General features: G+C 48.3%; 1 protein-coding gene across 1 annotated transcript in view; it reads right to left on the bottom strand.

The window, feature by feature from the left end:
• Positions 1-1040: 1040 nt before the first annotated feature.
• The window catches only part of XKR6 (XK related 6), a 302573-nt gene continuing 289539 nt past the window's right edge, over positions 1041-14074 (bottom strand). The window contains exon 3 of the mRNA XM_030812387.1: positions 1041-3912. Within this exon, the coding sequence (XP_030668247.1) occupies positions 2948-3912 (965 nt within the window). The 3' untranslated portion in view covers positions 1041-2947. The remainder of the gene's footprint in view (positions 3913-14074) is intronic.

Here is a 14074-nt window from a genome sequence, read left to right as displayed (position 1 = left end):
GAAATTAAAGATTGCTGAAATGTCCCGTGATCTCCTCATTTGTTCCTAGTGGCTAAGACCCTGGAGGCCCTCCCTGATTTGGAAGGTGCTGTCCCAACTCCTGGTGCTCCCGGTCAGCTCAGCATCCACCGTTCTCTTTGTAAGTTTCATGTAAACATGGCAGGATGCACACACACAGACACACACACACTAAGTGTGCAAGAATGAAATAGAGGGGCGAATTAATACCCGTGACTGTGCTGAAACAAAAAGAAAGAAGAAAGAAAGAAATCCAAGAACAGACACACAGCAGAAGTGGCAGAAGTCCCAAGCGGATGCAGGAGGGCATTTCAAGGAAGATGCGCTAAGGACAAACGTGGGCCAGCTCCAGGTGCACAGAGCCCCAGACCTGAGGCAGACAAGAGGTGGGACCCCAGCAGCTAAAGCGGATGCCCCACCCTCCAATGGCCTCACCTTCCTCAGCCTAGCAGAGTACACTGTGGAGCTCAGACGCGAAGCCCTTGCAAGACAGCACGCTGCTGCTGTTCAGAAAAGTGCCTCTGACTAGATTCCAACTCCCAGATGACTCTCCAGGGGCCCACAGGTGGGTCCCTTTGATGGGCGTGCAGAGCCCCCCTGGCTGGTTTTCACTGCTGCCTGCGTGTGCTCTGTTCGTTCTGCTTCCTAGAGTTGGGGGCTCCTCCTCCACCTGCCCACGAGGGAGGCCCGAGGGGACCCCCAAGTCAGGGACGGGAAGAGGACAGCACCACGATACTTAGTAAGGACGCAGGAAGTCCAGACAAAGAAGAGAGCATACAGTTTCACAACTGATACTTGAAACTTGTTCTTAAAAAAAAAAAAAGGTTTTAGATAAACAATGAAGGGGGTGGGAAGGAGAAGCCTCGCTGAATAATAATTGTTTTTTTTTTTTTTAAAAAACAAAACCCCACAAACATTAAAAAATCCCTCAGTTATTGAACTTCTGTTGAGAATAGTTCAATGTGAGGTCTTGCACCCTAAACAGGTATATATTTGGAAAAAAAATTGCAGCTACACACAGCAAAGACTAACAGTATTTACTTAAAAATATTGTGTGTGTCTATATATATATATATATATATACTTATATATATATCTTTTTTGTGATTTTTTTTCTTTTCCTTTTTTTTTCTGTGCCCAACTAGAGATACGATGGGATTGAAACGATGCCCTAGAACAAAAATATTCTTTAAAGGAACAATACTTTGAAAAAAGAAAAATTTTTTAAATGGTTGAACATACTTGCAACACCTGCAGAAATTCAACTTGATACAATGAGAAAATAAACAGTGGAATCAAATCCTCACCCAAATGGCATGGCCTCTAAGGCCTGGAGTCCGCTGCTGGTGTGAGTCTTGCCACCCAAACCAGGGCTCGTGGGCAGGCAGCATCCCTTCCCCGCCACTCCACAGCCCCCGCTCCCATGCTCTGCTGAACCAAGCCGTAATCCAAGTCCGTCTTACATCAGTTTTGTATATCTCTGGCAAGACTTTGCAGCAGGGACACACACAGATATACGTGTGCTATGGGCACACACACACATACACACACAAACACACACATACTACACACACAAAATTTCCCATTCAACCCAGATGCACCAGGTGAGCTGAATGACTTTCAGCCAACCACAATGGTGAAAGACAGAAGCACCAAACAGTCTTTGAAATGGGTCAGTTATTACAATTTTGACTTTTTATATATATGTATATATATATATATATATTCTAGTTTTCCTCTTTGTGTTTTTTTTTTTAAAAAGCACAAATGAAAAATGAAGAATTCTTTCCAGATCAATTTAAGGCTTCCCACCAAATGGAAACAGAAGAGGCTTTACACAATATCACATGTGATAAATGTCTACCGTTCACAGCCTTAAAATGATGGAACTAATCGTTGTTGCCAGTCACTGATTAAGTATTGTGCCTTTAAATTGATGTCGTTCTTTTTGCTACTATGCTGAGTTTTATTATTACTGATTATGTGTATAGAAATCTCCTTTAATTTGCTTTAGAATATCCTGTCCTTACCGAATTATTGGGGTGGCTTTTTGTTTTGTTCTGGTTTGCTTTTCACTGGGAAACAAATGTGATTCTTGCTTGGTAAATCCTAAAATGGCACATAGTCAGCCTTCAAGTAGCTTCTCCAGCCATTTGAGTTTCAAATAGCCCTTGAGCTCCTAGAAGGCTCGGCAAAGTGGGGAGAAGGTCAGGAGAGGAGGGGGAGAAACTGAAAAGAGGGAGGGGTTTTATGCTTTTGCTTTTGGTAAATTTGTTTTCTTCAATACAAATAATCAGATAGGAAGAATAATTGCTTTGTGTTGTATTTGTTGGTTGGTTTTTGTTTCACTTTTAGATTTGTTTCATTTAATTGTTTAATTTTCCCTCTTCTGGTGCAAAAATCACCAGAGAGTTTTGCATGAGAAAACGTGACAGTACTTAATGAAACTCAGCACCTAAGGGCATAAGGCAGTTGAAGGTTTTTTGTTTGTTTGTGTTTGTTTTGTTTTGTTTTGTTCTTTCAATCAGCACCAATCCCATAAATGATCTACACTTGGTGTAAGGTAAAAAACTTTTTTTTTCTTTTGGAGTGGAGATAACTCCTCCTTCTCCACTCTACGAACCATAGCGTGGGATTTTTCAATACTGTTTCTTATGTGTAAAAAACAAAAGAAAGGTTTTCTTTTTGTTTTTACTTACAAAACATAGAGAATATCTTTGTATACATACAGCGACTGGAAAGAAAGCTTATTTGAAGGGGTTGTGACTTATTAATTTTTTTTTTTTTGTAGTGGTGGTGTTGGTGTGGCGGTGTTGGTGGTGGTGGCGGTGGTTCTGTGTACTGGGGGAAGGGAGGGTTATATTTCTTGCAAGTGGTGTTTGCCGCAAACCAAACTTAAGGTCCCCTTCTCAACTTGGTCAAGATGCTCTTAGAGTGAAGACTCATACTGTAGCAACTCATACAGGAGTGGTCCGTCTCGATATCGAATGCCTACTGCGGTGGGGGTGACATACTGTAGAATGTTAATAGTCCTTCTCAGCCTCCTGTCTACAAAATGAGCATCCCAAGCTGGATATCGCTTTCTTGGCATGTCAATCTTAATGAGGGGCCCTTCTGGGAGGTAAGGACGCCCCAACGGGGTAGGGGGCCCCATGGGTCTCACTTGGAAAACGGGCAAGCAAGTGTCAGCCGTGAGATCCTCCTGTTGTTCCGTTACGGCTCTGGTGGGCGTAACCTGGGTCCCCCGGTACCCAGGGGTCTCAGGCGCCATGGGCTCAACATCGGGGGGCAAAGGGATGCCCCAGAGCAGCTCGGCACAACAGGAGCTGGCAAGGATCTTAGCTCGTGGCCCCATGGGATGCAGCACACCATAGTATAAGAGCATCATTGCAATCCCAGCCACAAAGCTAATAAAGACACAACACAGTGCTGGCACCGCATAGGAGTCAGTGGTCTCCGGGTCTCTGTAAAAATACCAAAGCAACGTCAAGGCAGCATTCTCAGTCAAGACTATCGTATAATATGCAAACATTCGATATCGAGTCCGCCCTTCCTTGACGTTAAACCAGCAGAAAATGTACACGATCCCTACCACCATGTTGAAGAGGATCTCCTCCCACTTGGACATGCAGAAGTCTGTTCCGCCATGGATGATCCAGAAGGCCATGGCGCACCAGTGAACCACCACGAAGATCCCAAAATAGAGCTGGAAGATGGAAGCAAAGAGGGCAAAAGAGATCACTCGGGATGAGATGGTGAAGAGGCGCCAGAAGACCTGGATGATGGCCCCTCTGTAGCTCATGCTCTTCTTGTCGTCCCTGGAGTCCCGCAGCAGCTTGTGATAGGAGGCTAGCACCCAAGCCAGGGACATCAGGGAAGTCACAGAGGAGACACCTGCCGGAAAGACACAAACCCACACAGTCAAAACCTTGGACATCAACCGCAGGGCACAGTGAAGCTGCCGGCTGAGGAGACGCCCACATACACCACGATCTAAAGGAGGAGGGAGAAAGAAACACAGAATCAGGAACTGAACTTGGAGGTCACAGCTGCTCCCTATGCTGACAACTTGGGAGATGGAGCTTTTGTTTCAACAACCCCATTTGCCATTTTGGGAGCTCAGTAGCTCAAGGGTGATACTGAGCCAGTGTGTTTTGCTAGGGGGCTGAGAGGTGGGGCCACGTCTGCCGTGGGCAGGCCTTTGTGGGTTCCATCTTAAGGAATCATGCGATTCTTGTGGCACACACATGTGTGGCAGGCATTGGTGTCCCTGTCCCCAGCAGCCTGTGCTCTCAGAGGAGCCCACAGGAGGAATCACCAATTGTGAAGACCAAGGGTTTACCCACTGCCCTGCGTTCCACACTGTTCTCCTCTGAGGTGCTGGAATCATGCTTCTGCCTTTTCCTCACCTCACTCAAAGTCCCAAAAGGCCCTTTCCTGAACCTTCTTCCAGTTAGCTTCTCCCTGACCTGCCACCCAAGGCCACCAAGATCCAGGACACTGGGATATCCCGCCCATTTCACAGACTTCCTCTCTCACCCACTCTGGTCTTTTCAGCCTCTCCACAATCCCTGTTGCTTTCTCCAACCGACTGCTGCTCAAAGTGCTCTTAAGCCTTGACTTGTGAAGCTCTGTCCTTCTCTGGTTGCCCTCTGGGTTCAACATGGTGTCACTCGGGCTTTGGGGGTGCCTCTTCCCCTTCCTGGTTTTCCGAGGCTTCCAAGGCCTCTGCACTTACTCGCTGCATTTCCTCCCACAACGGGCAAATATTCAGAGAGTTTGAGTGTGCCTAATTCCAAGTCATACTCATATTGCCATAGAGCAATTTTATATCCAACTCTGACTACTTGATATTTGCAACTAAACAAAACGAAACACAATCCATTGTTACTGAAGTCTCCCCAAATCCACCCACGAACAACCAGTCATTATTCGAGTGCTGTCATACAATCTCTGTTCAAGCAAGATTCCCCCATCACCAACCCCCAACTCCCCATGCATCAGTTCCACAGTCCATCTGGGGCCTCTTTTGTTGGTCTTTTCTCCCAAAATTTCACAACTAAATGTAAGTAAATACAACAGGAGGCTGAATGCTGTGCCACTGGCAACGACCTCCTCAGGAAAGCCTTACCCTCCCACGCAGCACAATTCCCCCACGACATTCTTCCAGGTTGAAATCGAAGTTACCTAGTCATTTTCTCCCTTAAGCTCAAAGATCAGATCCAGAAGCCCCATTCATCAAGACACCAGTTAAACTTCCCCAAACCACCAAGCTTCTGCTTGTCTCTCCCCGGGACCTGCCCAACTCCCCACAACTCTCCAAAGCCCGATGAAGAATCCAAGTTCTCTGCCTCATGACACTCTCCCAGCACTGGCTCTGCCTCACCCATCTCACAAAGGCCCCCTCCTTCCACCATCTGAAATGATACTCAGAGTCCTAGCTTGCAGAACAGTATGGTGCAATAAAAAAACCTCTTCACTGTTACAATGGGCATGTGCCTCTTTCATAGTAATAAAAACCATGGAGATTTGAAACAAACAGGGGCAACACGATCCCAAGTTCTCCATGGAAATCTATCTGGAAAACATCCAAAGAGCATTCATGGCAATTTTCCTTTTGCTTCTCTAGAAAGTTCTGAACATGACACATGTCCTGCCTCACTGTGGTGCGCACAGGGCATCTCATGTGTGTCTGCAATGGCTGCACATGGTTGGTCAGGGAACCTTTTAGTGCTCACATTGTCTGTTAGGGTGCAGCAGGGAGAACTCCTCTTAGGAGTAACGTGATGTAGGTTGTAGATTTCTGGAGGGCAGAGGATGTGCAATTACATTTTTTTTTTTTTTGAGTCAGGGTTTTACCCTGTCGCCCAGGCTGGAGTGCAGAGGCATAATCACTGTTCACTGAAGCTTCAACCTCCTGTGCTCAAGTGATCCTCCCGTCTCCCATACCTGGGACCACAGGCATGTGCCAGTGAGCCCAGCTAACTTTTTTTTATTTTTTGTAGAAACAGAGATGTTGTTTCTTCTTTTTCTTCCTCCTCCTCCTCCTCCTCTTCTTCTTCTTCTTCTTCTTCTTCTTCTTCTTCTTCTTCCTCTTCCTCTTCCTCTTCCTCTTCTTCTTCTTCTTCTTCTTCTTCTTCTTCTTCTTCTTCTTCTTCTTCTTCTTCTTCTTCTTCCTCTTCTTCTTCTTCCTCTTCTTCTTCTTCCTCTTCCTCTTCTTCCTCTTCTTCTTCTTCCTCTTCCTCTTCTTCTTTTTTTGAGATAGAGTCTCACTCTGTCACCCAGGCTGGAGTGCAGTGGTGTGATCTCCACTCACTGCAACCTCCACTTGCCAGATTCAATCGATTCTCCTGCCTCAGCCTCCCGAATAGCTGGGACTACAGGTGTACACCACCATGCCTGGCTAATTTTTGTATTTTTAGTAGAGACAGGATTTCACCATGTTGGCCAGGCTGGTCTTGAACTCCTGACCTCAAGTGATCTGCCCACCTTGGCCTCCCAATGTGCTGGGATTACAGGCGTGAGCCACTGCGCCTGGCCTAGAGACAGAGTTTCAACACATTGCCCAGGCTGATCTCCAACTCTTGGCTCAAACAATCCTCCCACTTTGACCTCCCAAAGTGCTGGGATTACAGGCATGAGTCACCACGCCTGGCTGAAATCACATCTTCATAGACTGGACCAGGCTATCCCCAGCACTGAAGCACCCTCAAAAAATTCCATTAAACATCCTCATGACATCCTTGCTCTCCAGCTGAATTCATTGCTTGATGTTAATCATGAACATGGGTCCTGCCAACCCATAGTAATCAGATGGGAGTTCTATGGGAGCTGGGTGGGAATAAGGCTTGATTGTTGTGTTCCTTCTGCTAAAGCAAACTCTATTACCTGCTACTCAGACAAGCGTGAGTGCTGAGTTCATAAAGCAAGAAGGAGCAGCTCAGCTTCTGCTGGGGCCTGGTCAGATCCAGTCCAGTTCTGAGCACGCTTTGAACAGACTTGGGGTGCAGAGTTAGGATCAGCCTCAGACTTCGCTGTTCTGATTTTGCTGTTCTCTGTACTGTGACGTTGGCCCCGTTCACACCAATAATGAATAAATGGGAATTCAAATGCTCATCAGCCACAAGTTGCAAAGCCAAATAGAATTCTTCTCCATTCTTCCGCCATCAGAGTTACCTACCCCATTTCCAGGTGTGTCGCTGTGGTTTTGAAGGCTGGTGTTCCGTTCCTGCCACTCCCTTCATGGCGTTGGTGCTGAAACTACTCTTGTTTCAGCCGACCAGGCACTGCAGTTGGGGCTTCTAGAATTTCTCCCAAGGGTACTGCACAGACATTCCTCAGTGTTGCAAGACATCACTGCTAACTTACAAGGAGGACTTGGGAAATGGTCCCATGGAAGACTGTGATTCCAGGCGTCTGACTGGGGAGTCTGCTGGTGAGCTAATGGCCAGCCCAGTTTTAAGTCTCTGCTTCATCTGTTTCTGACTTGGTCAAGTTATGAATGGCCAAACCTTCTATCCAGGTGAGCTTCTCAGACCATCCACTTCAACCCGCCCATTCTACAGGAAGCAGAGGTGCAGGTGCTTGGGTGGCTCGCTCAAGACTGTCCTGAGAAACACTGGCCATCTCTATGAGGACGGCATGCTTCCCGCCATGTCGCACTGCTCCTACTCTCCATCCTTTCTCCGTCTGGTCCCTCTGTCAGTTCAGCTTTCCAGATATCCAGCAGGCAACACCTTTCTCAAGATCCTTTGTACTGAAGGTCATCAGCCTTCACCAACGGTGGGAGCCTGTTCTGGTGTCCAGCCATTGGCTCTTCAGGGTTCAAACGCCAGGTCATATCCTTGACACTGTGAAATGCTCCAAATAGTGAAAGGAGAAGGTGAACTTCCACCACCTGCCCAAGACCAAGAAGAACACCTTTGGCCACACAGAGCAATGGGGAGTGGGTGTACAGGCCTCATGCCCCTGATGTGCCTGCCCCTCTCTCTCTGCCAGCAACAGGGGCGAGAATGATTCTGCAACGAGGGGACTTGCCTAGGGGAGGTTAAAACTCTTACCCCCATCACTTTCTAATCCACCTCATCACCAAAGTATTCCCCATTCTATCCGAGGCTCTGGGCACATTTTTTGGGACCGGAGTTGGTGCAGCTGGTGGGCTGAGTCAATCCCTGAGAAAAGACTGGGAAAGCCAGGCCCACTTCAGGACCCCATTTGGGAACAGGTTTCTACTGGATGCTCAACAGAGGGTAGCCCTTGCCCTGGTGGGACTCAAAAACCTGTGATGGAGTACATCGATGAACGTGTCTTCAGCCTGCCCCCCAGGAACTCATCTGGGCCTGTGACATTGTCTACGTCGTTATGTTTGGCCAAGGGACCAAATGTTCATGGCTCAGCCACTTCTGCATCTTCTCCCTGAACAAGTCCTGCAGCCCCCACAGGACTGTCACTGCAACTCTTCCTCAGAGGGCCATCAGCAAAGGGTGCCTTGAGGACAGCCTGTGAATTCTGGGGACTCAACTGGGGCAGGAGATGGGAAGCCAGGACAGAAGATGTACTTCTTGCTCCGAACCCTCCCCAACCATGCACCTGGTTGTCCCAGAAAACCTGGCAGGATTCACTGAGCATCTACGTGCATTTTCTTATTGAGAAAGGTCAGGGGAGGTAGGTGCTAAGTTGTGTCCCCCCCACAAAATCCATATGCTAAAGCTCTAACCCCTAGGACCTCAGAATGTGGCTGTGTTTAGAGACAGGGCCTTAAAAGAGGTGATTAAGGTAAAACGAGGCCATTAGGGTGGGCCCTAATCCTGTGTGACCGGTTCCTTCTAAGGAGTGGAAATTAGGACACAGGCACACACACAGGGGGATGACCACATGAGGACACAGCAAGAAGACAGGCGTCTACAAGCCAAGAAGAGAGGCCTCAGGAGAGACTTCTCAGACCAGTAGCACCTTGATCTGCAGTGCTCTATGACCGCAGCCTGAGCAGATGCATACCGTGCGGACGGAACTGTGCACAACCACCGCCAAGTGATTCATCTTCAAAGCTTGCTGTGTATTCTGTTACAGAAGGAGGGAGTACAGGTTATTCCTTCTCTGCAGTGGCTGACTTGGAAAATTTCCGTCTTGTCTGAAGTCAACTCAAAAGTCAATGCATTCTCCTAGGTAAGACTCAAGCACACAGGAACCGGCTGTGGAAGCCCCCAGTGAAATTCCTGGACAGGCCTGGGAGCATCCACGGTTCCCTTCCACTTCCAGCTCCATCACTTTCTGCATTCCGAAGATCAGACTAGAAATTGTTACACACTTCACGTTTGGCTGTGACAAGCTCTGAGCAGTGACCTTCACAGCTCCCTTTCCCTGGTGCAGACCAGGAGGCAGGGATGGCAGCATGCCCACTGAGCTGACCTTAGTGCAGTGCAGCTGCCTGGGAAGTCACTGGGCCAGAGCTCCCTAGGGCTGGGGGGCTGGGGAAGGGCAACTCCCCAGAGAAAGGCTTGAAGAAAGGGCCTTTGGACTCTGATCACCAGCCCTGGGGTCTCAGGTTCCAGAAATGGAACAGCCACACCTTATGACCAATGACACAGAGCCAGAAAGTCAGTCATCAGGGAACGTCCTGTTTTGTGGTTTCAATTCCCAGGGGTCATAGCCAGTTGGGGAACAAAGCAAAACGTGTGAATATGGGTGCCCTACCGAATGAGAAGCACAGGGACAGGGCGTCTTGCAAAGGATGAGATCCTAGAATCTGGAGGGAGCAGGTGAGGCAGGAGAGCACGGAGGTGCCGCGGAAGGGGTCAGGCCAGGCAGGGAGGCTGTGACCAGGATGGGACAGGCTGGAGCTGCATCAGGGGGCCAGCGTATGGGAGCCCCGACACATCTCCAATAAGGGAACCTGAAGGAAGAAACAATGTCCAGAGCTCCCTGCAGGCCGAACGCAGCGCCTGGGGGAAGGCGTGCTCCAGAAAGCCGCAGGAGTGCCTCGAGATGGTCACCAACTGCCCAAGCCAGAGCTGGGCTCAACTGCAGCAATGTGTTTTGCAGAATGGGAGGTGCAGGCCCAGCCCTGCCTCACCCGCTCTCTGCCCAAGAGCGTCAGCTCAGCCCCACCGCTAAGTCATGTGTCAGAAACACACTTGATGAAGAAGGACCTGAGCATGAGGCAGGACAGAAGTGGGAAGAGTCAGCTGTGTGCAGCTCCCCAGATCCCAGCTTCCTGACTCTTTCCCCTCCAGCTCCTTCTTCCTGGCTTGTTCCCATCAGCAGGCAGCCAGGGTCAAGGTTCTCCCATTTACACAGCATAGGCCCTGGACCCTGCATCCTCTCCTGAAGCTGTGCCTACTCTCCTTGTCTCATCTTCTCCAAGCTTCCCGAAGGCAGGCCACTTGCTCTCCTCACTCTCGCACCACCTGCTTTCCTCCCAAATCAGCCCCGGTGGAGAGCTGTCACTCAGGTCGTGCAGCATTCGGAGGACTGCTTCCGTGCTTCTCCTCCTGGCTCTGTGTGACAGTCGGGATTGGGATCTGCTCTGTCCTTCTTCACACCCCACCCTTAGCTGTTCCCCAGTTGTCTTCCTGCCATCTCTTGAGCTCTTTATGGCAGCCTTTTCCTGCCAGGTTTCTTATCCTCATATTATAGATGAGCAAACCGAAACAGCAGTGAAGAGATGTGGATGTGGCCACAGCCATATCCTGACATTTGCATGCTCACCTAACTTCTACGGCATTGTACCCCAGTGGGCTGGGCATCTAGAGATGCCTCAAACAGGACACAGGCTTAGCTGGTTATCTGTCGGCCTGCACATCAACGACAACATCTCCCTCTTTCAACCCCAGCCCCTTCCCTCCCTCCCTCCCTCCCTCCCTCCTGGGGAAGCTAACATTTGGGGGATCTCCACCATCTGCTCTTCAAACTCCTATTTTGTATTTTTCCCACAATGAGTTCCTTTTAGACAGCAATTCTTCCCCCTCCATCTGTCAAACTTCCCTCTGTCTTCCTACATTTTAAAAAAGTCCAGTCTCTTCTTGGAAATGTTCCCAGAAAAGGATAAGGCAGCTCTGTCCACCGCCTCTCTAAGCACAACCCACTATCTCCCGTCCTCACCTTCCCACAGGAGACATGGCAAGGGAGTGATGTGACAAAGGTGCTTTCCTATTTGGGCAACGAAGAGGGAAGAAAACAAGCATCCTGATGCCTTCTATGAGCCAGGCTCAAAGCCATTAAATAACCTGCCCAAGGCCACACAGCTAGTAAGCAAGAGACCTCATACTGAAACCCGGGACTATGTCACTCCCCAGAATCTGGATCTGCACGTGCTGGAGCTGGCCAATTGTTAAACTGTAGGCTGGCTGATGTCATGTTGCAGGCTTGAAATTAGCATGGTGGGAGTATTTACACCACAGCAATTGGCAAATGGTACAAATCAGAGCTCCACCAAATCCTGCTAAATGTTGGTTGTTAAACATTTAACAGCACACCACCGGTCAGGATCAGCCATCCTTCTTGAAAAGCTTGGTGGATGTCTATGCAAATTAGAAGGGCCTGTCTCCAAATTCAATGCCTACTCTACATTCAGTGCTGTACTTCTAGATGTGCTCTTCACATGCAGGGCACTACCTGGTTATTAGTCAGAATTAAATTCCTTAGTGCTAATGAGAAAGTAACAAAAAAAGCAATCTTCTTTTAAAACTTTTGCTGAAAATATGTACACAGGAAATATTACACTGGTGAAAAGTAATTGCAGTTTTGCCATTTTAATGGCAAATAATTTCAGGTCTAACGGGTTGCTTTGTGCACAGTCTTTCATAAGCACTGACATACTCATTTTCATTACATTTCTGTACTTGAAGAGGGTGTGATCCAGATGTGAGGTTTCCACAAGGGGTCACTTTAATGCACCTCTGACATCTCCAGATGGACCCTTAAGAAGGGTCAAAAAAGCCAGGTGCAGTGGCTCATGCCTGTAATCCCAGCACTTTGGGAGGCTGAGGCAGGTGGATCACAAGGTCAGGAGATTGAGATCATTCTACACTGGCCAACATGGTGAAACCCTGCCTCTACTAAAATACGAAAACACAATTAGCTGAGTGTGGTGGTGGGTGCCTGTAGTCCCAGCTACTCTAGAGGCTGAGACAGGGGAATCACTTGAACCTGGGAGGTGGAGGTTGCAGTGAGCCAAGATCATGCCACTGCACTCCAGCCTGGAAACAGAGCAAGACTCCAACTCAGAAGAAAAAAAAAAAAAAAGAAGAAGAAGAAAGGTCAAAGAGAGGTCAAAGAGAAGAAAACGGCAATCACATTTGTGGCCCTAGCCCTCAGGACTGACATACATGTGGCCGAGGAGATCAGGAAAAACCTAAGACTGATCGAAGTGATCTGGTGTCAACATAAGAAAGCAGGATTTGGATATCTCAGGAAAGCCAAAATTTGAGCGATCACACCATCCTCTGGCTGGACAAAAAGCTCTTTAACGTAAGTGAGTGGCCAAGGGAGAAAGAATATCAGGTCTTACCATGGTTTCTATGAAAGATCTCTTTTTTTGCCTCTGACTTCATGCATATCATGTCTTCTGCTAGTTTCTAGTAAGTTCAGTAACAGTGACATCTTCAGTCTACTGAACAGCCACCTCGATCCACACTCTGTGCTGGGCACTGCGCATAATTCAATTGTTATGTTAACTTAATTGTTCCTCCTTACCATGCTATTAGCAGCAGCAGACTGATTTCAGGATGAAGAGACTGAGGCTCACAGGCTAATTAAGTAACTTTCCCACATGAAGCAGTTAAAAAGTTATAGAACTACAATTTGAATACAGGCTTGTCTGAATCCAAAACTCAGATTATTTTTTGAACCACTGGGAAAGATCTCTCTCCATCCTCAACCACAAATTAAAGAATTATCATTGAGGCTTATACATCAGTTTTTTATTAATTTGGTTATCACATGTCAGCCCTCTGATCATCTCTGTGAGCACTGACAAAGTCAAATTTGTGGGTCTACACAGTCGAGGACCCACCCCGGGGAGGCCCTGCCTGAGCGTTCAAGCCACTGCAAAGCTGACGACACTTCTGTTCCACCTCTCTTGCCTGAATTGCTGGAATGGCCTCCTAACAGGCCTCTCTGCATCTGCCCTCCTCCCAACACTCTATCCACACTACAGCAGCCAACATGATTAAGCTACAATGTTTCCCACCACGTGGCTTCCAGTGCCTGGTGGACCATCAAGGGTCAGTGATTTTCAACGCCTTTTGTGTGGGAGGATGTACACGCCCACCCTGCTGGACTGAGGTGTGCCTGAGACTTGCTCTGGCCAGGCACATGAGCAGAAGGGATGTGTGGCCCTGCCAGGCAGAAGAGCATGCTCAGCCATGCTCCAGGAAGAGGCTGCTCCACAGGGACCCTTGACTCACAAGCAATGAGCATGAACTAAATCGAAAATGCTTAAGGTCACTGGAACTATGTAAGTATTTTACGCTGCAGCATGGCCAGCCTGTCCTCACTGATGTGCTAAGTCACCCCAGGTAAAAGCTACAGTCCTTAGAAGGGCCAGCAGGCCTGCCCCGCCATATATATACATATATATACACATATATACATATATGGAGTCACCCATGGAACCAGCCTGCTTCCCCCTCCCAGGAGTCTCTGCCTCCAATGGATAAGCTGCTCTTAAATCCAACCTGTCAAGTCCCCTTTGCCCTCCCTGGGGTCCTCTCCTGCTGGCCCCTCAGACATGCTCCAGCCGCACTTGCTAGCTCCTCTGCCTGGAATGCTCTTCCTCCAGTATCCCTACATTGTTACACAAATGTCACCTTCTCAGCCATATCCTGACATTTGCATGCTCACCTAACTTCTATGGCATTGTACCCCAGTGGGCTGGGGTACAATGAAGCTAATCAAGATGCAATGATCAGCTTCTCAGCCACGCCCTCCCCGACCACCACGCTTAAAACTGCAACTCCCTGCCATGGTTTGAATGTGTCCCTCAAAAATTCGTATGGTGGGAACTGAATCACCATTACAGCATTGTGTTAGGAGGTGGGGCCTTCAAGAGGTGGTT

Source organism: Nomascus leucogenys, chromosome 4 (genome assembly GCF_006542625.1).
Source record: "Nomascus leucogenys isolate Asia chromosome 4, Asia_NLE_v1, whole genome shotgun sequence".
NCBI classification, from domain to species: Eukaryota; Metazoa; Chordata; class Mammalia; order Primates; family Hylobatidae; genus Nomascus; species Nomascus leucogenys.
The sequence above is the reverse complement of the archived record's forward strand: the minus strand, read 5'-3'. Positions and strand labels throughout refer to the sequence as shown.